Genomic DNA, 23,625 nt, shown 5'->3' on the forward strand with positions numbered 1-23,625 from the left:
ATGGCAAATATTGCAAATGCAATCAGCAGGAATGATCGCCTCAACAATAATATGAAACCAGGCTACGATCTTACAATAAGACTTGAAGCTAGCGGAGGTGTAATAGAGTACTGAAACGCGTTAATAGAGCTGAAATCATGCTCAAATGAGATTCTTATATTCTTCCTTAATAGTTATGCTGTTATTGGCCCTGACTGTTACCGCGCTATTGATATCATCACCCGTAATTGCGGGTCTGCAATGCTTACCTCTCTCAAATTCACTGCCGAAGAAGGGAACATACTGAGAGGCTACTGTGATGCATCTTCTGCTCCTTCTCCAGGTGGCCTCGCGGTAATATATCAGCCTCAAGTTTCCAAGGTTTTGGCTTAGACAAGGTGCATCTATGGCACTTCTATTTCTGTGGTGTTAATTTAGCTAATCCAATTTTAAATAATTAAAAAAGTCTTTTTGGTTTTAGCTTTGCTTTATTTTTTTCATTTTTTTTTGGAAGTCTTGCCTTTTAATCAAATAGAATAAATCGTTAAAAGCAGAATAAGAAAAAAAAAGATAATACTAATTTTTTTTTCAAAATCACGTGAAGCGTGGTTCTATTACCTAGTATCAAATAAATGGTAAACATGAAAACACTAACATCCAAGAGTCCACAACAATCTCATTATCAATATTGTAAAAACTTATACAGTATTATAGAGAAATCCTAAAAAACAAAGTTTAGAGAATAGGTATGTTAAATAGGCATTAAAAATAATATATCATTCATGATCAATTATATAATAGTCCTTAATATTATATAAAATAATGGGTATTTTAATCTAAGATATTAAATTTTATTAAAACATTCGTGATTAAATATTTTTTATGTTACAAGCAATCTCATCAATGAGTTTATCGATGTACCTATGACATTTACTTAAGTATATGTACTTAGTTGTGTTATTTATTAGTGTTATATTATATATAATTAATTTTACAATTACAACTTATTTATTTGATTTGTGTTAAATAACTTACTTGATATTACATTTTATACTTATGGTAATAGATTTTGGAAGATTTATTTAAAAAAAATTATCACATTACAAATTTTAAAGAAGGGTTGAAAAGTAATTTTAAATAAAATATGTTATATAAGTAAAATTACTTCAAACTCTACGGGTGGTCATAATTATTTCACAAAAATTTTCAAACCATTTACCATTATTTTTAATTTTTTTAGTACAAATATTATATAATATTGATTAAATTAAATAGTGCACAATTAAAATATTGTTGATACTGTAATTTTTTTTATAGCATCATAGAGAAATCCCAAAATTAAATATTACATGTAAGATAATTATAAATTAAAGAAATGCCTAAAAAATAGGTTGTTCTATAATATGTAATTCAAAAATTTTATTAATTAGAGTGTTGTTGGAGAAATAATTAAAAATAGGTTCCACCTATGCTTAAAAGTTAAATCAGCCCTATAATTGATTATTTATAAAATATTTTAAATAATAATCAAATTATAATGACATCAATGATAATTAAATAAACAAATCAAATTACTCATACTTGTTTAGTGACAATATAAAGACGGCTAACACAAAAGTTAAATTTAAAATAAATTAGTATTAAATAGTCATTGTTACAATAAACAAATGTAAATTATTAAAATTATATAACATTACATACGAGATTTTTTTTATTGTCTATTAAATAAAAGTATAAAACTGTTTAAATATTTGATTAATAATTAATCATCAAACAATTTTAAAATATTTCATATAATAATTCAACTGATAAAAAATAAATAACCCAACTGATTACTCATGCTTGACTTTAGTGGCAGAAACGCGTGGATCGGCGTGGTAGTGTTTTGGTCGTCGCTAGCTGTTTAATTATTGGTGCTGATAAAAAACAAAGCTTCGTTTTTTGTGTACAACATTTCACATTGCATTCTCTTGCTTGCTCTTACTCTTCATTCACAAATCACAACCACAAACTAGACTTTGTTCAATTTCTGCGCACCTTTTTCTTCTTCATTTTTCATATTTTACTCTGTTTCCTTCAACCACGAAAAAAAAAAAATGTCATTCATCGGTGAGGCTGTGCTTACTGTGTCAGTTGAGTTGCTGATCGAAAAGCTGGCTTCAGAGGGACTTGAACTGTTCACACGGCATGAGAAGTTGAGGGCTGATTTCATCGAGTGGAAGGGAATGTTGGAGATGATTCAGGCAGTGCTTGCTGATGCTGAGGATAGGCAGACAAAGGACAAGGCTGTGAAGAAATGGCTCGACAATCTTCAGAACTTGGCTTATGATGCTGAAGACGTGTTGGATGAGCTCGAAACTGAAGCTCTGCGGAGGGAGTTGCTGCTTCAAGAACCACCTGCTCCTTATCAACCCAGTACTAGCACGAGTAAGTTTCGTAAGATCATTCCTACTTGCTGCACCAATTTTAGCCCTCGATCTATTCAGTTTGAATCCAAAATGGTATCGAAAATAGAAGAGGTCACTGGTCGGCTGCAGAGTATTATTTCAACGCAAAAAGACCTGCTGACAATGAAAAATGTAATTTCAGATGGGAAGTCTGGAATAAATGTCGGGCAAAGATTACCCACAACATCTTTGGTGAACGAAGCCGAAGTTTATGGCAGGGAAAAAGATAAGGAGGCAATTGTTGAGTTGTTGTTGAGGGATGATTCAAGAGCTGATGATGGATTCTCTGTTATTTCTATTAAGGGGTTGGGCGGCGTTGGGAAGACAACTCTTGCTCAGCTTGTCTATCAAGATGAACGAGTGCAACGTCATTTTCAGATCAAATCGTGGACTTGTGTCTTTGAGGATTTCGATGTTTTTAGGGTTTCAAAATTGATCCTAAATTCCATTGCTAGTGATCAGTGTACGGACAAAGATGATTTAAATTTGCTCCAAGAGAAACTGAAGAAGCAATTATCTGGTAAGAAATTTTTGGTCGTTTTGGATGATGTGTGGAACGAAAATTACAATTCTTGGAGAGCCCTGAGCTGTCCATTTGGTGCTGGTGCATTCGGAAGTAAGATTGTCGTCACACATCGCAATCAGGGTGTTGCAGAAACAATGAGAGCTGTTTCAACAAAAACATTGAAAGAGTTGTCGGACGATGATTGTTTGCGTGTGCTCATTCAACACTCCTTAGGGGCTCGGGATTTCAACATTCCTCAATCCTTGAAGGAAGTTGCAGAGAAGATAGTGAAGAAGTGCAAAGGATTGCCTTTGGCTGCGAAAACTCTTGGCGGCCTTTTACGAGGCAAAGATGACTTGAATGACTGGGAATTTCTGCTCAATGCTAACATATGGGATTTACAAGAGGACAAATGTGATATTGTACCAGCCCTAAGAGTGAGCTACCATTTTCTTCCTCCACAGTTGAAACAGTGCTTCGCATACTTCTCATTGTTTCCCAAAGATTATGATTTTCAGGAAGAGGAGATAATTTTATTGTGGACGGCTGAAGGTTTCTTGGATCAAGAATACAATGGAAGGAAAATGGAAGATTTGGGCCGCGAGTTCGTTCGGGAGTTACATTCAAGGTCATTAGTTCAACAGTCAAGTAAAAATGCATCCCGGTTTGTGATGCATGATCTAATCAACGACCTTTCTCGGTGGGCTGCAGGGGAGCTATACTTCAGAATAGAGGATACATTAGCAGGTGAAAACCGACAAAAGTTTTCTCAAAGTCTTCGTCATTTTTCGTACATTCATGGAGAATATGATGGCGAAAAGAGGTTGAAGTCCGTCTCTGATGTGGAGCGTTTGCGAACCTTTTTGCCAGTAAATTTGTCAGATTACAGGCGCAATTATTTGGCTTGGAGTGTTCTTCAGAGGCTGTTGAATCTCCCACGCCTAAGGGTCTTTTCATTGCATGGGTATCACATCTCCAAGCTACCAAATGAAATTGGAAATTTGAAGCATTTACGCTTTCTAAACTTGTCAAGAACTAATATTCAGATTTTACCAGAGTCAATTAACTCACTGTACAACTTGCATACAATTTTATTGGAAGACTGTCGTCGGCTCAAGAAGTTGTGTAAAAACATGGGAAACCTAATGAAATTGCATCATCTAAGAAATCCTAATGTTCATTCATTGGAAGAAATGCCGAAGGGATTCGGTAAATTGACTTGTCTCTTGACGTTGAGTAGATTTGTTGTGGGAAAAGACAGTGGTTCTGGGCTGCGAGAGTTAAAGTCTTTGATGCATCTTCAGGGGACGCTGCAAATTTCAAAGTTGGAGAATGTGAAAGACGTTGGCGATGCCAGTGAGGCTCAGTTAAACACCAAGGTGAATCTTAAAGCTTTATTGCTTGAATGGCGTGATTGGAACCGTGTCAACCAAAGACGGGGTAACCTTAGTGATGTGATGGAGCTGGACTTTAAAATTGAAATTCGAGTGCTTGACATGCTAAAACCTCATCAAAAGCTAGAGGAGCTCACCATCGCAGGCTATGGTGGTACAAAATTTCCAACTTGGTTAGGAGATTCCTCATTCTCAAAATTGATGCTCCTAAGATTTGAAGGTTGCGGCATGTGTACATCCTTGCCATCAGTTGGGCAACTACCACTTTTAAAGCATCTTGAGATAAGTAGAATGGATACAGTAAAGAGCGTGGGTCCAGAATTTTATGGGAACAGTTGCTCAGTGCCATTTCCGTCACTGGAGACTCTGTGTTTTAAGGATATGCAGGAATGGGAAGAGTGGATTCCTTGTGGATCTGGTCGAGAAGGGTTTCCAAAGCTACGAATGCTTTCTCTTGTAAGATGTTCTAAACTGCAAGGATCATTGCCCGAACGTCTTACTTTACTGGAGACGCTGGCCATCAAAAGTTGTGAACAGTTGCTTGTGACAATTCATTGTCTTCCAGCTCTCAGAGAATTACAAATGGATGGATGTAAAAGGGTGGTGTTCAGCAGCCCAATCGACCTCAGTTCATTGAAATCAGTGGTTTTAAGGCGTATGCCAGGTCTGTTTGAGAAAGGGCTACCTAAATTGGCAAATTTAAAGATTGGTTATGGTCGAGAGCAAACATATTTATGGCAGAGATGGCAGAGTGAAACTCAGTTACTGCAAGATATTAGCTCCCTTAAACGGTTGCAGATTTCAGGTTGTCCCCAGATTTTTTCCTTGGTCACAGAGGAAGTACATGACCAACAACAGCCAGAGTTGCAGTGCAGGCTGGAATTGAGTCATTGTGAAGACCTTACAAAGCTACCACAAGCATTGCTCACCCTCACTGCCCTTAGAGAGATGCGGATAGATGGCTGCGCTTCACTTGTTTCCTTTTCTCAGGCTTCTCTGCCTTCCCAGTTGCGAAAACTTATAATCTCAAGTTGCGGTGTAGTTGAATCCTTACCTGAGGCATGGAGGCACAACTCCGACTCACCTCTTCAGATTTTGAATATTCGATTGTGTGGTTCACTTGTTTCATTTCCAGAGGTTGCTCTGCCTTCCCAGTTGAGAGCAGTTAGATTTATAGAATGCAAAGCTCTGGAATCCTTACCTGAGGCATGGATGCAAAATAGCAATACATCTCTTGAAAGTTTGAAATTTAAAAGATGTGATTCTTTGACATATATTGCCAGAATCCAGCTATCCCCGAGCCTAAAGCGGCTGATTATCAAACGGTGTCCTAATTTAAGGACTTTGACCCTCAAACAGGACATCCGCCGTAGCAGCAGTGGGTCCACCTCCCTCACACCCTTTTCTTCAGAAAACGAGTTACCTGACACTCTGGAGCACCTTGAGGTCACTCATTGCTCGAATCTTGCTTTCTTGTCATGGAATGGAAATCTACCTCGGGCTCTTAAGTACCTTTATGTCAAAGACTGCTCAAAGCTAGAGTCATTAGCAGACAGGTTGGACAACACATCCCTTGAAGAAATCACTATTTCATGTTTGGAAAATCTAAAATCATTACCTGACGGTTTGCATAATCTCCACCATCTTCAAAGGATTTGGATATTTGGATGCCCAAATTTTGAGTCATTTCCCGAAGGAGGATTGCCTTCTACGAAACTGACTCGGCTCACGATCTGGAACTGCAAGAATTTGAAGGCCTTACCCAACTGCATGCACAATCTCACCTCTCTTCTGCATTTAGAAATAAGAGAGTGTCCTAGCTTGGTATCTTTCCCAGAGGATGGTTTTCCCACCAACCTTCAATCACTTGTGGTTGATGATCTGAAGATATCAAAGCCATTGTTCGAGTGGGGATTGGACAGATTGGCCTCTCTCAGGGAATTACGAATTAGAGGAGGATGCCCAGACCTGGTGTTATCTCCCCGGTTTCCTGCCTCTCTAATCCAACTGGGAATTTCAGATATGCCAAATCTGAAACGCCTATCCTCAATTGGTGAAAACCTCACTCCATTGGAAACTCTGGATCTCAATAATTGTCCGAAGCTCAAATACTTTTCAAAGCAGGGTCTGCCCAAATCACTTTTGCGACTAGACATCGATGATTGCCCGTTGATGGAAAAAAGGTGCAGAAATGATAAAAGAAAATATTGGCCCATGATTAAACGCGTACCTTATGTCAGTATTAATGACAGATTGCTTTTTTGATGAAGACTGAACCAGCGGTCCCAATTGATATGAGATTTCAATTTGTAAACTAAACTAGATTGTGTTATTGTAATATCAAGTGCCTTCATCAATAAAAGAAGAAAAATATGTTTGGGATTTCATGATGCGCTTTATTGTAACTGGCTTTTCTGCTATTGAGTTAATTGTCTTGTCATTAAAAACTGAAGTCTTCTTCAATATAGAATAAGGCTTTTGTGTTTTAAGTCTTCTATTATTCGGTGAGTTACGCTTTAAATTGTTTTTTTCTTCTTCTTTTTTTAAATCTTAAGCTTTCATTTCTCTTATGTGTCGATTATATGATAATGTTGATTATGTGATAGACGTTAACAATGCTAGCTTTCTTGAATTGGTATTTCAGTAATTCAAATCTTCAAATTATCTCTATTATGGATTAATCTGGCGAATTGCACTGATTCAAGCATTTTTTTCATTGTTATTTACCAAACTTTAATGTCTATTGACTGACTTTTAGAGTTTTGGGCTTGAAACTGAAGTGATGAGAATGAAAATGCTCTTTATTAACTTGATTTTATTTGGTAATCAGACAAGTCTGTGTTGTTTTCAAATCAATCTTTCATATTTCGTTCGGTATTCTGGTGTCGTGACTTAAAAACCACAACTACTGTAAAATAAAAACTGTGAGGACAAATGTGAGGGCAATTGAGCATAAGTATGATAGATAAGGGACCAAATAAAATAAAATTATTCACTCCGTGTTAGCAAAATTCAAGCTCTCTCGAGATTGAAGTGAAAGAAGTGAAAGAGCCAAGAGATGACAAAGGCAAAGACCATGCCACAGGTTTTGTTTGTGAAGCAGCATTTGAGTAAGCTCCTCAGCTTTTCAAGTGGAGTTTTGGTTAATTGTTTGTTGTAGTAGAAGTTTTGAAGTGGAGTCTTCAAGCCATTCGTTGAAATGCCTGAAAGAAAAAAGAATGCTTGTATTAGTTTTAATATCTAAATGGTGAGCAATCACTACTCTGCTTTCCATTGGAGGAGGAAATTCAAATCCTCAACATTTCTTTCAATGGTGAACAATTCTTCTTTCAGGAAATTTTTCATGGACCCCCTCAACAGAAAAAAAAAAAAAAGAAAGGCCAGGCTTTATGAGTTATTTCTTCCAGGGCCTGGATCTTTCTTGGCTTTCTGCAAACACAAGCTCTGATATATTATATATGGGAATTCTCTTTGAAGAATCAGAAGCCAAAAATATGAGCTAGGCTGAGCTGATTTTGACTGGAGCTGTTCAAATTACACCGGGTTCAGAGTCAACAAGTTTTCCTTTAGATTCAATACAAAAGCACGTGAATTGCATTCATGTTATGGCATTTGGCTACCACATGCCGCAGAGAGTAGATTCTACTGGAGATCATGCAGCTGATGAGCTGGTTTTGGTGATCCTTTCTATGGATATATGCTTGTATTCTGGTGAATCCTGAGGATATGGCATTGATGCACCAACAAAAGTGCCGGCAATTACAGATGCGTGAGACATGATCTATAAGGCATCAAGAGTTACATTGCAAAGATATTAACAAGGTTTCTCATGCCAAGGAAAGGAAGCTGCTTGGTTATGTTGCGTGGCAATCACGATAATTGGGTGCTCTCTCAAGCTGCAGGTAAGCAAAGCTTTAATTAATGATTCTAAGTAACCTGTTTTATCATCCTTTGTTATTAGGTAAAGCTGATTAATCCAAGTTCATTAATCATTCTGAGTATGTATGCAGCTAGTTAAATTAATCAATAATTTTATAATGTTAGTTTATTGCTTTTTAATGGCCTGCCAAATGCTAATTTAAAATCAATATCGAAATGTGTAACACCAAATGCTATATAATATTAATATAATACAATATTAATGCAATACAATATAATATAATATACATATATTAAATAATACATACACTGTGCCAAACAGACTTTAAATGTAGTAATATGAGGAAATGGGAGTATAAGCATAATGAAGGGTTGTTAAAAGCATTACTCATAATTTATTGATATTATGAATGGGGCAATTTATCAATTTGAGCACCACAATTTCCTCCTCACACTAAACCCATTTACTAAGGCACCCTGAATCAAGATTAAAAGAGGAATAAGGCTATTTGATTTGAGCCCACTAAAATTTTCTCCAAGACTATACACGTACCACGCCCATTAAATTTTACTCTATGCACCTACTTAAATGCTAAAAATCCAAGAAATTTGTGAACAATTCCCCCCCTTTATCTATCTAGTCTTTGTACGATTTCATTACACCTCTGTCAAATCACAATTAAACTAACATAGAAAATAGCTTGGGCTTTTGTTTTAACAAACTAAGATCCCATCGTTTATTCTATTGGATATTTGCTATTTTGCAGATTTGCTACTTGTAGCAAGATCATTACCAGTTTATTAATGTGAAGATAAAAAGTGAAAAAGAAGAGCTTCCAAATTCTAAGCATATATATATCGAAATTTTTTTAGTAATCATCATCTATCTAACATTCATGGTTAGAATACTAGTTTTTATGGTTAGAATCTCATAATGATGATTGATAAATTCGAGTTTAAGATAGATAATTATTAATCCCAAGTGTGGCCTAGTAAAATTATTTATTCTTTAAATTTATATTATCGTACCCTTTGTGGTATGTTATTTAATGGGTTTTATTGTAATATAAACAAATTATATATATAAAGCTGAGACTTGAGGAGGTGATGTGGCATCACCAGTTCTCATCTTTATATATTCTCTATTATCTAATAAATAGATAAATTTTCTTTTAAATTTGACTTTTCATCTTCTCATAATTAAGTTGATTGTTATTACACAATAACAATTATGTAAATATTTTAATGAGACATATTCTTTGTAATGAACATCCAAGGGGGAGTGTTATAAATTTATTAAAATAAATGTAGATGTTCATAACATATATCTCTTAGTCTCCCCACTAGCTCCCATTAACAACCTTTAGCTTCCCTATAACTCACACCATCTCACAAGAAATTATGATTCATAATTTTTCATTAATTTCATTGAGTGATTATGTAACTATAAAAGGAGAGCTCATCTTTTTGTTTTATACACACACAATTGGAATGAATAAAATCACTCTATAATATATTATCTTATTTTATTCTTTATCTTGCGTTGCTTCTTTATTTGTATTGCTGGCTAATAGCTTTTTTTGTTTTTTATAACGCTGCCTCATCTTAAAAAAATCAATTAATATTTTTTATCAGTTTCATAAAGTGTAAAGTAAGAAAAAAGGATAATACTAAATTATGTTTTCAAAGCCGCGTGAAGCGCGATTCTATTTTCTAGTATAATAAATAAATGTAAAGAATATTTTAATGGGGGTTCAAATAACCTCATTCTTGTAAAAATTATTATCCTTCCACTACACCCATTAATCTCGAAAATGCCCCTGGTTTAATTTTTGAAATTCTTTTCACACCCATCATCAATAACTCTTCTTCATCATTTTTTTTTCTTTTCTACAACTCCTTAAAACCCTAATCATAAAGTAGAAAAATAACTTCAAAAACGAATAACAGAATTTTTTAAATTCGTTACAGTATTCAAAGTGCAAACATTACAAAGTTTACTAAGTACATGTACTTATAGTTTAGAGGTCCACGGAGCATAAGTAAGAAATTTACACTAATTAGAGGCCAGATCTTTACTCCAATACTTAGGAAGATGAATGGTGCCATTAACCCCACCATTAGCCTTATAAAATCCCTCATTTATGCAATTATGAGAAAGGACAAAACAACCTTCCCTCTCTCTTCCCTCTCAAAACTCTCACACTGACACCCACCAAACCCTTTTTTTTTTTTAAAATTTCATTTTCGTTCATCATTACTCTCTCATTCTATTATTTTGTTTCTAATCTCAGTGGATTATCACAAAGACTAATGAATTAGCATCCAAGAAGAATTCTTTTAATTTTACATGTAAAAAAATAGAAAAAAAATCACAAATTGAATTTTAAAATCATAGAACTGGAGTTGCTTTTAATCTCTAATTGAAGGTATAATAGATTTTTATTTAATCACATTCACGTGTTTGTATGCGAATAGTCTTAGAAAAAGCAAAGACTACTGGCTATGTAGCGAAGAAAGTGCATGCTACCTAGTCTTTAGAATTCATAAACCAGATGATTATTGGTCCTTAATTTCTGAAAAAAAAATAAAAATTAGTTGTATACACGTCTGGTTTATATACATGCGAATAAGATGCTTATGTAAAAAAAGAAAAATAATAACCGGATTTTACGTGGGATTCAATGGCGTAGAGTGATCAATATCATCACGTTTGATATATGTATATATATACGCACACGTGCGCACGCCATTAATAGCGCATTAATTATATCCGTGTATTTTGCCCTTTTTCCGTTGAGGGGGGGGGGGGGGGGGGGGGTGGGGGGCTCTGGCTCGGACTTTGTATTCTATGGAGAGAGTAAAGAATTAAAGAGAGTAAAAGAATACAAAGGGGAATTGAAACGGAAAAAAAAAAAACTAATAAAATGAATATAATCAAATTGATTGTGTCAGCATTTTCTGCCACGCTTATTGTGAGTTCCATCATCGTAGTCCTTGTTGCTGTTACCACTAAGCACGATGACAATGTCAACTGGGAAGCGAAAAAATCACCATTAAGGAAGGCAGTGAACCAATTATGCGCACCAACGAGCTTCACGGATCTATGCATTGAAACCCTAAACAGAGCAAATACATCTGACCCGAAGGAGCTTATTAAGGCCATGATCATAAGGTCCCACGAAGCCATTGCGAAATTGCATGAGTTAGCTGATTCAATGGCCAAAGAGTTAGCCAATGTGAACGACACGTATGATCAGAGGAGTGACTTGGGTGATTGCATGGAAATGCTGCAACTGTGTATGGTTGATCTTCAGAAAACTGTGGACATTATCGAAGCGAACCAATTGGACACCTTAAGTTATCAAGCTGATGAGATCATGCCTAAGTTGAACGCAGTTATCACATTCCAAAAAGCATGCCTTGCTGGGTTCAAGAGGAAATCTAGACCCCAAAAGGAAAACCTAACGGGGCCTATGCAGGAATCACGACAACTCGGTAGCATTGCTTTGACTACAATATATGAATTGCCACGGCACCTTCATTATTTTAATATGGAGGAACGAATACTACCACCTGGTTTTCTCAAGCCATTTCAAACAGGAGAAGTATATAAGTTTCCTCCCTGGTTCTCAACGGCCAACCGTGAGCTTCTGGCTATTCCCAAAGAGATGTTGACACCTAGCGCTGTTGTGGCTCAAGATGGTACTGGACAATTCTATACAATCGGTTCAGCTCTTCATTCCTATCCAGACGACATAAAAGAAGGGATGATATACGCCATTTACGTTAAGGCTGGACTTTATGAAGAACAAGTTACTATAAAATACTATCATAGGAATGTGTTCATTTACGGTGACGGAAATACCAAGACCTTTGTTGTCCTTCACCAGCCAATCCTTGAACGCATCGGCCGTAGCATCGAGAATAGTGCCACAGTTTGTAAGTAAGATTTTTTATAATGCACAGATTTCACCACATCTTTTCTGACTATTTCATTAAGTTACGGGTTGTTACTATAATTTTCCTCAATTTATATTGTTAATGTTTGGGACAATATCTCTCTGAGAGAATAGTTATTGGGCTAGCATTAGATAAGCTCAAGGCATTCCTTAATTTTGGAGTTAGCTTTTGGGTATGAGTTAGGCCTATGAGCTTCTATAATTAATGTCTGTTACGTTTCAGCGGTCATGGCCGAAGGGTTTATGGCTAGGGAAATAGGAATCATTTCCAACTTTGGGCCTGATGCAAGAAGGGCTAACGCTCTCTATGTCCGAGCTGACAAAGCAGTATTCGTCGACTGTAGGATAGATGGATACCAGAGGACTTTGGTTGCACAAGCTTACCGTCAGTTTTACCTTAATTGTATTATTTCTGGAACAAGAGATTTCATCACCGGCGATGCCACGGCCATCATTCAAAACTCCTGGATTCTCGTGAGGAGGCCTAACAGAACAACTCGTAATATTGTGACTGCTCATGCCAGGGACTTAAAGAGCCAGACAACTGCATTCGTCCTTCAAAAATGTGTACTACTTGCAGATAAGGCGCTATGGGAAGATAGATATAAGTTCAGAACATACTTGGGCAGACCACTGGGGCCATACGCCACCACTGTTTTCATAGAAAACAATTTAGGTGATTTTATTGATCCAGAGGGATATTTGCCATGGGACAACGGCACTCATATGCTTTTTCAAGGTTTTAGATTCCTTGAGTACAACAATAATGGCCCCAGTGCCAACACCACGAATAGGGTGAAGTGGAGTGGTGTTAAGGAGATTGACAAGAATGAAGCTCTAGCATTCACTGTTTCTACATTGCTTGATCCGAGAGATCAATGGATGGTACACATGGACATTGGATATCCATACAATGTCACAATCCCGTGATGAGTGAATGGAAAGAAAACAATGCTCCAAAAGCGGACTTCAGGGCTTTCTCATTAGTCGTTGGTGCCACATCAAATTATGATGTAAAAACCGAATACGTATAGGTATCGTAGTATTTTTCTTGTGGCATTTGGTGTTCCCATAATTTTGGTCATCGTGCGGCTAGGAACTGTAGCTCAGGTGAGTGCATGATGAATAATTGTTTCCTAAGATATATCCTCTCGAATGTTGTTTGTAGCGTTCTCTTTGTGTCTCTGTGAGACGAACCAAGGATCGATCATCTTAATTATGAAGATATATAGCATTTGCGTGATGAGTAAATGTAGGTTATTTGTTAATCATAAAATAAAAATGTAAGATGGATCCCTTGTTTTTATATTTCAAAAACTCAAAATCATTTTTAAATTCTATATCACAGTCACTTTTAAGTTTTGAAACTTCCCAACCCAGCCTTTATGTACTTTGCTTTAAGTTTGACGTAGCTAGTCCTTTAATAGGTCACAAATCAAATTTCTTGGATAATTATTACGTTTTTTTTAATAAAAAATGAAAATGTATATTATCGATGCATATGGCCATATGAGTAAGAATTTTAAAAAGACTTGAGATAAATGATACAGTTAACATGGAGTGAAGCCACTGTTGGTTAGAAGAGATATAGCTCATCCGAGCTACTAGCAAAATAAGATTTATTTGATATTGTTACCATGAATCTTTTCATTATTATCAATGATTTAATCATTATTTAATGCCTTTTAATTTTTCCATTTCAACCTAATTCCTTTCTCTCTATCTTAGCCTCTTACGCTTTACACTCAAACTATAATGACTAAAAAAAGAAAAATAAAACAGCTTTTAGTGTTAAATACTAGAATTTTACTAATAATTTTTTTTCTTAAAACTGAAAATTTTAATTCACATTATAATCATCTCAGGTTTAATTTTCAATATAATATTATAATTAGTTTAATGTTTTGATTCACAAGAGTTCTCATTTGGATGGGGTCAATCATTTATAAATTATAATTATAATTGCTTGCTAGAATATAACCCAATTTTTAATGGAAATTAACCATTACCCGAAATGATTAATAATTAATGATACGTGTCAAACTAGTTATAGTTTTAATTTTTAATTTTATAACTTAAATTTATACGTTAAACTTTACTTCGTATTTGTGTCATCGTGGAGCCCCAACTTCTCTCTAGGACTGCCTTTTGTCACAACTACATTCTTAATTAGCACCTATTCTGTTCGGTTGACAGGGAAAATTCCTGCTAGTAAAATCACAGCCGTTCAATAGAATCATAAAACACATGGACGGCTGAAAATTAATAATGTAATTATCAAATTGTACAAAAATAAATAAAAAAATGAAAATGACATCGATTTTGTCACATTGAAAGCATTGTTCTAATCGGGAATTCGGCCTTGTCAATAGTACAATATAGAAATCGCTTTTGGCCGGCTTATAGTTTTACTCCACTGAAATAATAAAAAATTAAAAAATTAAGAAAAAAACATATAAATTGGCATCAACGTACATTGATTGGCTCTTGCATTTCACTAGTTACAGAAACAACTTGAACAAGGAGGGAAAAAAAATGATCAAGCTTCAGCAATTTTTTCTATTTCCTGCAGTAATCGCTCTCTTATATGGACAAATCTGTTGTAAGTTGATCATAGCATTGAACCAAATTTTAATTTCAATATTTTACATAATATTATGTGATATAATATAATGTTTTGGGCTGTATTTTAGTTATATTTAATTTGTATTTACAAACAAAATTAAGTACTTTTTAATCCTCAGATTGTGACAAGCTGATGATGGAATGCATAGGAGCTACAGGGATTCCCGTAAAATTTGATTCAGTGCCAATCAAAGATGGTATTGATTTCCATTTCATTCTTAGTTTTGCCATTGATGTAGACCCTTCGGGCAACTACCAAAATGGCAAATTCTCACCATACTGGGCCGAAACCCTAACCCCGGACTCGGTTGCGGCCGTCAAAGCTCGCCACCCCAACGTCAAAGCCCTCGCCAGCCTCTCCGGCTGGAGTTTAGGCTCAAAAGTCCTCCACTGGTATGGTAAAATCTTTTGTATGTACAATCATTACATAAGTAATAAAATTATTTGAAAACCATTCGATGAAGCACTTGAAGGCTTAAATAACAACTTGAACATTCTTAAATAATAACTTTATTTGGTCATCTTGATTAAATTATATTTGTTATCAATTTAGTTTACAAAAATTTATCAATGATTTAATGAACTATATATGTGACTCGTCTCTTTAATTGTGAAATTTCATACAGGTACAATCCAAGAAACCCTCAAATTTGGATTTCAAATGCATTCTCATCTCTAAAATCCATAATACAAGAATACCATCTTGATGGCATAGACATAGACTATGAAAAATTCCCAATGCGCAACGCTTCAACTCCATCTTTTGCTTATTGCATTGGCGAGCTCATCACTCAATTGAAGAACCAAAGTATTATTTCTGTGGCCACCATTGCTCCATTTTACAGCACAGCACTGCCCTACATCAAGCTCTACAAAGATTACGGCCATGTTGTCGACTACGTTAATTATCAGTTCTATACTGATAAAGTGAGAAGCCCTAGAGGGTATTTGGAAGCGTTTAAGCTTCGAGTAGAGCAATTTGGTAGAGAAAAAATGGTTCCAAGTTATGAAGTGAACGGTAGGGGGATTCAAGGGCAAGCATTTTTTGACGCTTTGAGGTTGCTGCAGGCAAATGGGTTTGAAGTTAATGGGGTCATGATATTTTCAGCTGATGCTTCTGCCTCTAATAACTATTTATATGAGAGTGAATCACAGGATTTCTTGCTCAATTCTACTGATGTGGCTTGAAGGAGAGTAAAGAAAACGGTTTTTTAATTAGGGTGTACTTTAATCTATTATTTTATGATCTTGAGTTCAAAAAACTTACTGGTAAACAACTAATAAAATTATTGAATTATTATTATTTTCAAGAAAGGAAATCTAAGGCAATTGAAATGTGTTGTGTGTATGTTTGTGTATATATGGATTTATATCTACCATTGGAATTTGTGTTTTTCATTTTTTTTTCTGTGTGTTTAACAAGGTGTAAAAATTTGTATTAATTTATTTTGCATCTTTTGATCACTATCGGCAAGCACAAGTTCTTGCAGTCAATACAATGAAGACATTTCAAGCTGTCTATTCATGTCATCACAAACTCTAGAATCGATTACATAAAGGAGTGGAAGGGAGTTAGACGCTCAATATGTTGACAAAATGATTTAAACTCCCTTGTTTTAGTAAATTAACTTTTTTCTCTGCATATTTTAAATTTCATTAAAATCTCATGACTGCTAAAAGAATATGTTAATAGGTGGAGCCATTTAAATATACTATAATTAGAAAATAGAACCGCGCTTCACGCGGTTTTGAAAAAAGAATTTAGTATTATTATTTTTTCTTACTTTACACTTGATGAAACTGATAAAAAATATGAATTGATTTTTTTTTTAAGATGAGATAGCCTTATAAAAAACAAAAAAAGTTATTAGCCAGCAATACAGATAAAGAAGCAACGCAAGATAAAAAATAAAATGAGAGAATATATTATAGAGTGATTTTATTCATTCCAATTGTGTGTGTACAAAACAAAAAGATGAGCTCTCCTTTTATAGTTACATAATCACTCCATGAAATTAATGGAAAATTATGGATCATAATTTCTTATGAGATAGTGGAAGTTATAGGAAAGTTAAATGTTACTAATGAGAGATAGTGGGGAGATTAAGAGATATATGTTATGAACATCTACATTTATTTTAATAAATTCATCACACTTCCTCTTGCATGTTTATTACAAAGAATATGCCTTATTAAAATCTTTACATAATTGTTATTGTGTAATAACAATCAAATTAATTATGAGAAGACGAAAAGCCAAATTTAAAAGAAAATTTCTCTATTTATTAGAAAATAGAGAATATACAAAGATGAGAAATGGTAATGTCACATCACCTGCTCAAGTCCCAACTTTATATATATATATATATGGATACTCTTCAAACCCATTTACTGAATATACCTACTAGTAAATTTTGAAATTTTTTTACTCATCATATCCATCCAAGTACCAAAAATCCCCATAGAATGTATTCTATCTGGCTAGCCACACACTCTGTCTCTCAAAGAAAAATTGTTGAATGTTTGTGATGTAAAGTCATCATAGAATAAAGGATGATAAATTGATAATAGTGTAAAATTAATGGGTATAAAGAATAAAAATAATTCTATTAAGTTATATGTTGATGTGTTTAATAGAGAATTACTATAAGGAAATTTTGATAATAAAAATTATTGTTAAAAAGTGGGTGTGTAGGATTGTTTAATGGGTTCAAGTAGAGGTGTTCGCGGATCGGACTTTACAGATTGGACATTAATCCATATTCGATCCACGATTTTACGGATTATAAATTTTCATTCCAATCCAATCCATGGATTGATGAAATTCAATCTAAATCCAATCCATACATCTACAGATCGGATGCAGATTTGACCCAATCCATATCCAATCCACCATTTTGCAGATTGAAAATTTTTAATTCTGTCAAATCCACGAACTAACTAAATAAAAAAATTTAATATAAAAATAATTTTACTAGAGATCAAATTTAAAATTAAATAAGATTTAAATAAATTAACTGTTTAAATAAAGCTAGAAAATACATTTAAAGTTTTAAAATATAACACATTAAAACGAAAAAAATCTCATTCGTTTAGATCAGTATATGGAAATTAATTATTTAGGAAATTATATTTGTTTATTTAATTATTCTTTATTTTATATTATCATCGGATAAGATACAATATAATGTTAATGTAACTATATTTTAACTTATTTAATTACTAGTAAGTAATAATGCCATATTTACAAGCTTTTTTAGTTAAATAAATACTTTTTATTTTTTTGCGAATTCGCGGATTTTTGTGGATTTACATAAGTAAATCCATATCCAATCCACCGATTGCGGATTATCAAAATTTCAATCTAATCCAATCCACCAATCAACGGATCAGATTTCTATGGATTAGACGGATTGAGCGGATTAGATTAGATTCTGAACACCCCTAAGTTCAAGTAGTTTCGCTCTATGTTAATTTCTAACTATTTTGTATTGTTTACTATTTTATTCCTAATGTCATAAAACTCGCCATTGATCATTAAAATTTCTAAGTATATATATATTAGTAAGAACATGAGAATGCACATGCATCATGAATTTTTTTAAATTTAAAAAAATGCATTAATAATGAAATTGAACAAAAAATGTCTGGGAATTTTTCACAACAAGTATTAATTCATGTAATTAAGACTCTAATTTCCTCAATTAAGTAAAGATTAGAGAAATTTAAGCTTTTGTGTGTGTGTGTGCAAACAATTCAATCTAAACCTTTTTCCCAAAAATTCTTTAATTTTCATAGTCAAAATCCTAAATATAAAATATAGAGTTGGTCAAACTAGCCTTATCATTTTGATCTCCAATTTTTGACCATTTCAATTGAAAGATTATTATTATTTTTAAATCTACTGTCAGGAGTTTTCACTCTACCCTTTAAGGTAGCATTCTTCTCATGGTAGTTCATCATCTGTCATATTTGTGATACGCAGACTCAGATTACTCAAGGATAGCTTCACTCTTAAGAGTTATAGGTAGCTATTTCTGACCATAGTGTCTGCATATATTTGAGGTCTTATGACAAGATAAGAATCCAGGCAAACAATCGTAACTCAAGTTAAATATTCTCAACAAAGACCATGTCAATATCAAAACCTTGAGTCAAAGTAGAGACTGAATTGTCATTCATGTGCTTTTGAAGAAAGGTTAAATAACTCTAATAAAACCTTATTCAAGGCTTTCAAATCTTTAAAAACATGAAAAATTGCTTGTCGTAAAAAAAGAAACACAAAAACATTGATTTAAAATTAAAATTTATAAATGCATGTCCTATATCTAATGCACAAATGCATGATTTAAAACTAAAAAAAGATTTTGACTTACATGGAACACACACCTAAAGCTTTCCTTAAAGATTCAAATCGATTGGAGTCTAAAACTTTTATGAAAATATCTGCAACTTGTTTTTCTGTATCAATGTATTCTAAGAACACAGTCTTACTCTCAACTAAATCTCTAATGAAGTGATGACAAATGTCAATATGCTTAGTTCTAAAGTGTTGAACATGATTTTTAGAAATATTGATAGTACTCGTGTTATCACAAAACACAGTCAAAGTATCTTGAACCATACCATAATCTGCAAACATTTGTTTCATCCAAAGCAATTGGGTGCAACAACTTCTATCTGCAATATATTCAGCTTCAGCCGTGGAAAGAAAAATTGAATTCTGTTTCTTACTATGCCACAATACTAAGTTATTTCCAAGATAAAAACATCCTCCAGTGGTGCTTTTTCTATCATCAGCATTGCCAGCCCAATCTGCATCACTATATCCTACAAAACTTCAATTAGTATCATTAGTGTATCAAATACCATCATTAATTGTTCCACTGACAAAACAAATGATTCGTTTGACAGCAGCTAAATATGATTCCTTTGGATTTGCTTGGTACCTAGCACATACACCAACACTGAAACATATATCAGGTCTACTTGCAGTGAAATAAAATAAGCTACCAATCATTCTTATGTAAAGACTAGGATCAACACTAGAACCACTATCATCAATAGTCAACTTGGTATTAGTACTCATAGGGGTTCTCATGTGTTTTACAGAATCTAAGCCAAACCTCCTAACTAAACTCTTTGCATACTTATTTTGATTAACAAAAATTCCATTCTCCATTTGTTTCACTTGTAAACCCAAAAAGTAAGTCAATTCTCCCACCATACTCGTATCAAATTCTCTTTTCATTTGACTCACAAATTCTTGGACATGATCAAAAGAGGTAGAACCAAACGCTATATCATCAACATAGATTTGAACAACTAAAATTCTTGGATTAAATTGCTTAATAAATAGTGTTCTATCTACTCCCCCTTGCTTATAGCCATTTTCAAGCAAAAATTTAGTCAACCTCTTATACCAAGCTCGAGGAGCTTGCTTTAAACCATACAAAGCTTTTTTCAATTTAAAAACATGGTTTGAGAAATTGGGGTCGTCAAAACCTTTAGGTTGTTCAACATAAGCTTCTTCATTTAAGATGCCATTCAAAAAGGCACTCTTAATATTCATTTGAAATAATTTAAAGCCTATTAAACAAGTAACTGTAAAAAATAAACGAATAGATTCGAGTTTAGCAACAGGTGCAAAAGTTTTATCAAAGTCAACACCTTCAATTTGCGTGTAGCCTTGTTGACAAAACTTAAAAGTAATTTTTAATTCCCAAGTATAAGAGTGTCTTATTGTATTATACCTTGGTAAGTCCGAGATCGATCCATAGAAAAAAAATTTAATTTGTTTATATTGTTTTATCTAAAAATTGAAAATAAATCTTAAATATAAACAACTTAATTTAAATAAAACTATGAAATTGAATTAGTTAGGGTTGTTGATCCACTCTTAGTAGTAAATAAAACTTAATAAATTCTTTTTGCCATTTTTTTAGATTTATTACCCAAAAAATTAATTATAGAAATTATTATTATTTTCACTTTAATGTTATGATGGATTAAGTATTTATTGTGTCAAAATTTAATTTGTCTATAATAAGTCAAAATGCCATTTTACCATACCTTATATTAAGATATTAAGAATTTATTGTGCCAAACCCCCTTGTTTGTCTACAATAAATAAAAATTTCAAAATATAAAATATGTATAAAATTAAATAGAATTTAATTTAATTTATAAAATAAAAAATAGAATTTCATTAAATCATATTTATTTCCTAAGAGTTTCACCTTATCCTAACTATTATTATTTAGTTAAGCATAATTGAAATAAAAAGAATTATTAAAATTAAATTACTTATAATTAAAAGTAATAAAAACAACTAAAATTGAAAATAAAACTAATTTTTTTTATAAAAATAATTATACAAAATATTAAAAACACACCTGGAAAACAAGGTTATAGGGAGATTGAGATAAATTGAGAAGAAAAGAGATGTAGAGAGATGATTAAAAACATAAAAATGAGGCTCTATTTATAGAAAAATAAATTCATAATCCAGTATTTTACGGTCCTTCAAAAGCTTCATGCATGCCCTCCTAGTAACCATTAAATCAAGATCCAGCGGCTGGTTAAACTTCAAAAGTCAACATTACACGTAACATCATTTGACTCATCTGATTTGGCCAAAGAACGGTTGAGATTTGCAGGTTAATTGGTGGATCGGGTTGACTCGAATACAAAGATTCAGATCGTACAACTTGCTTCACCAACCATTGCCACGTGGCACAATCGTGGCAATTGAATCATGAACGGTTGAGATTTAGTCAAAATTGCCAGTTATCCCGTGCACTCATATCTATTGTAAGCTCATTTTATCATCCAATCAGTACTCGGTCAACAGAAAAAGTCAACTCTTTTTACATAAGCTCAATTTTAAGCCGATCGTGACTCATCTTAAGGTTTTTGGACCTCTAAAATCTAAATTTAACATTCGTTTATCTGTTTGGAGCTTCGAATTACGTGAAATTAATATTTTACCTAATAAACATAAAATATATAAAATTAGATATATTTAATACATAATTAATAATTCCTAATATATTGCATAAACACAAATATAAATTATAACATAAGCACAAAATAACATTATTATCGCTTGATAATTAAATAATTTTTAATACTAAACACTTGTGCAACCAACCTAGAGAAATCATCTACACACACAAATGCATACCTTTTTCTAGCCAAACATTCAACCTGTATTGGTCGCATAAGGTCCATATGAAGTAGTTGTAGCACCTTTGATGTTGCTCTATCATGAATGGCTTTATGCAGCGCCCTTTATTATTTGTCAGATTGACTTGAACCACATATCCTTGGTTATTTCTTTTTTAGTATTGGAACTCCTTTGACAGCACCTGTTTTCATAATTTTAGTTAGTAACTTGTAGTTTAAATGACCAAGCTTTTGATGCCATAATTTTGTGTCATCAAGAGTGGTCTTATGGCAAATAATTGAATTAATCAACTTATAACAATGATTAGATGATCAATGTCCTTCTAAAATTCAATTTCCATCAACATCGAGAACACAATATTTATTTCTATCAAAATTCAGAAACAAGTTTTAATCACAAATTTGACTAATGCTGAGTAGATTTGCTTTGAGATCCTCCACATGCAAAACATTGTCAAGTTTTGGAAAACCTTCCACATTCAAAGTTTTGGAAAACCTTCCACATTCAAAGTTCCATTTCCAAGCACTCGACTTTTTACGTCATCAGCAAAAGTTACATTTTCTCGATCAACTTTTTGATAATTGATCAAGGCACTTCTATCACCTGTCATGTGTCTAAAAAAACCACTATCAAAGTAACAAAAGTAAGTAATGCAAGTTCTCAAGGAAATAAAGGAAACATAAGCTTTATAATCAGTCTTCCTCATCCAAGTAGTTCTAGATTTATTTTCACTTGTCTCAACCTTAGGTCTAAGTGTCATCCTAGGTTTTCCATAAGAATAATTAAAGAACATAGCCTTTTTCATATACTTTATAAGCTTGAAGCAATTAGGTCTTACATGTCCTTTCACATGAAAAAAAAATGACAAGTGGGGATAAACTTGTTGTTCTTACCTTCATGAACTGGTGAAGAATGTACAACAGTTTTACCTTTTTGAAGATATGGAATTTTAACTATTGGTGGAAAAGCTGTTTGTGAAGAAGCTTTAACAAACACACCTTGAGAATTCGAGTCTTGACCATGTTGATATCCAAGACCATGACGATCTGAGCTGGATTTGGTAAGTGACAAGATATGGTCTAACTTCTGAGTTCCAGAATTCATCATCTTAAGTGACTTTTTGATGTTCTTTAATTTTATGGTCACTGTAAGCAATTGATTATCTTTGTTAGCAAGTAAAGACTTGTAATGAATTACCCCACTTTCAAGTTTCGCCTTATCATCCAAAAGATTGAATACTTGAGTCATCAAGATCATATTCTCATTGTAGACTTCTTCCCATTTAGCGAACATCATCTTGTACCTTTCATGAAAAGCTTTTTTGTCATTTATATCAATATCACTGAAGTCGCTATCTGAATCATTATTCTGATTAATATGTTGCACAATTGTGTCAAGGCGAGAATCAATGTCTTCCTTGCAAGGAGCTAAGTGCGAGGTTTCAGATGTGGATGCATCTCTGATGTTTGATTCCTGTTTACTGCCATTATTATGGACAACAAGTCCTCCAACAAGGTCTTCTTCATCAATGCTATCATTAGATCAATATCACTTTAAGTGGATTGCATTGCTTTCTTTTTCATAAGAGTGTTAGCACATTGTGCTTGTATGTATCCTATGCCACCACATTCTCTGCATCGAATAC

The 23,625-nt window shown here is 33.5% G+C and overlaps 3 protein-coding genes across 3 annotated transcripts; all 3 read left to right on the plus strand.

Moving 5' to 3' along the window:
- The first annotated feature begins 1,870 nt into the window (after positions 1-1,870).
- LOC102615442 (disease resistance protein RGA2-like) lies at positions 1,871-6,712 on the plus strand. The gene is made up of 2 exons (XM_006464577.4): positions 1,871-2,406; positions 2,569-6,712. Exons 1-2 carry the CDS (start codon positions 2,076-2,078, stop codon positions 6,588-6,590), a joined length of 4,353 nt encoding a protein of 1,450 aa, XP_006464640.1. The 5' UTR covers positions 1,871-2,075; the 3' UTR covers positions 6,591-6,712.
- A 4,419-nt stretch (positions 6,713-11,131) lies between these two features.
- Positions 11,132-13,096, plus strand: LOC107175540 (pectinesterase-like). Its single transcript, XM_015527036.1, has 2 exons — positions 11,132-12,146; positions 12,390-13,096. Exons 1-2 carry the CDS (start codon positions 11,132-11,134, stop codon positions 13,094-13,096), a joined length of 1,722 nt encoding a protein of 573 aa, XP_015382522.1.
- A 1,583-nt stretch (positions 13,097-14,679) lies between these two features.
- Positions 14,680-16,109, plus strand: LOC102617886 (chitinase 2-like). Its single transcript, XM_006464812.3, has 3 exons — positions 14,680-14,768; positions 14,911-15,184; positions 15,418-16,109. Exons 1-3 carry the CDS (start codon positions 14,702-14,704, stop codon positions 15,977-15,979), a joined length of 903 nt encoding a protein of 300 aa, XP_006464875.2. The 5' UTR covers positions 14,680-14,701; the 3' UTR covers positions 15,980-16,109.
- The last annotated feature ends 7,516 nt before the right edge of the window (positions 16,110-23,625 follow it).

This window comes from Citrus sinensis, chromosome 7, assembly GCF_022201045.2.
Source record: "Citrus sinensis cultivar Valencia sweet orange chromosome 7, DVS_A1.0, whole genome shotgun sequence".
Classification (NCBI taxonomy): Eukaryota; Viridiplantae; Streptophyta; class Magnoliopsida; order Sapindales; family Rutaceae; genus Citrus; species Citrus sinensis.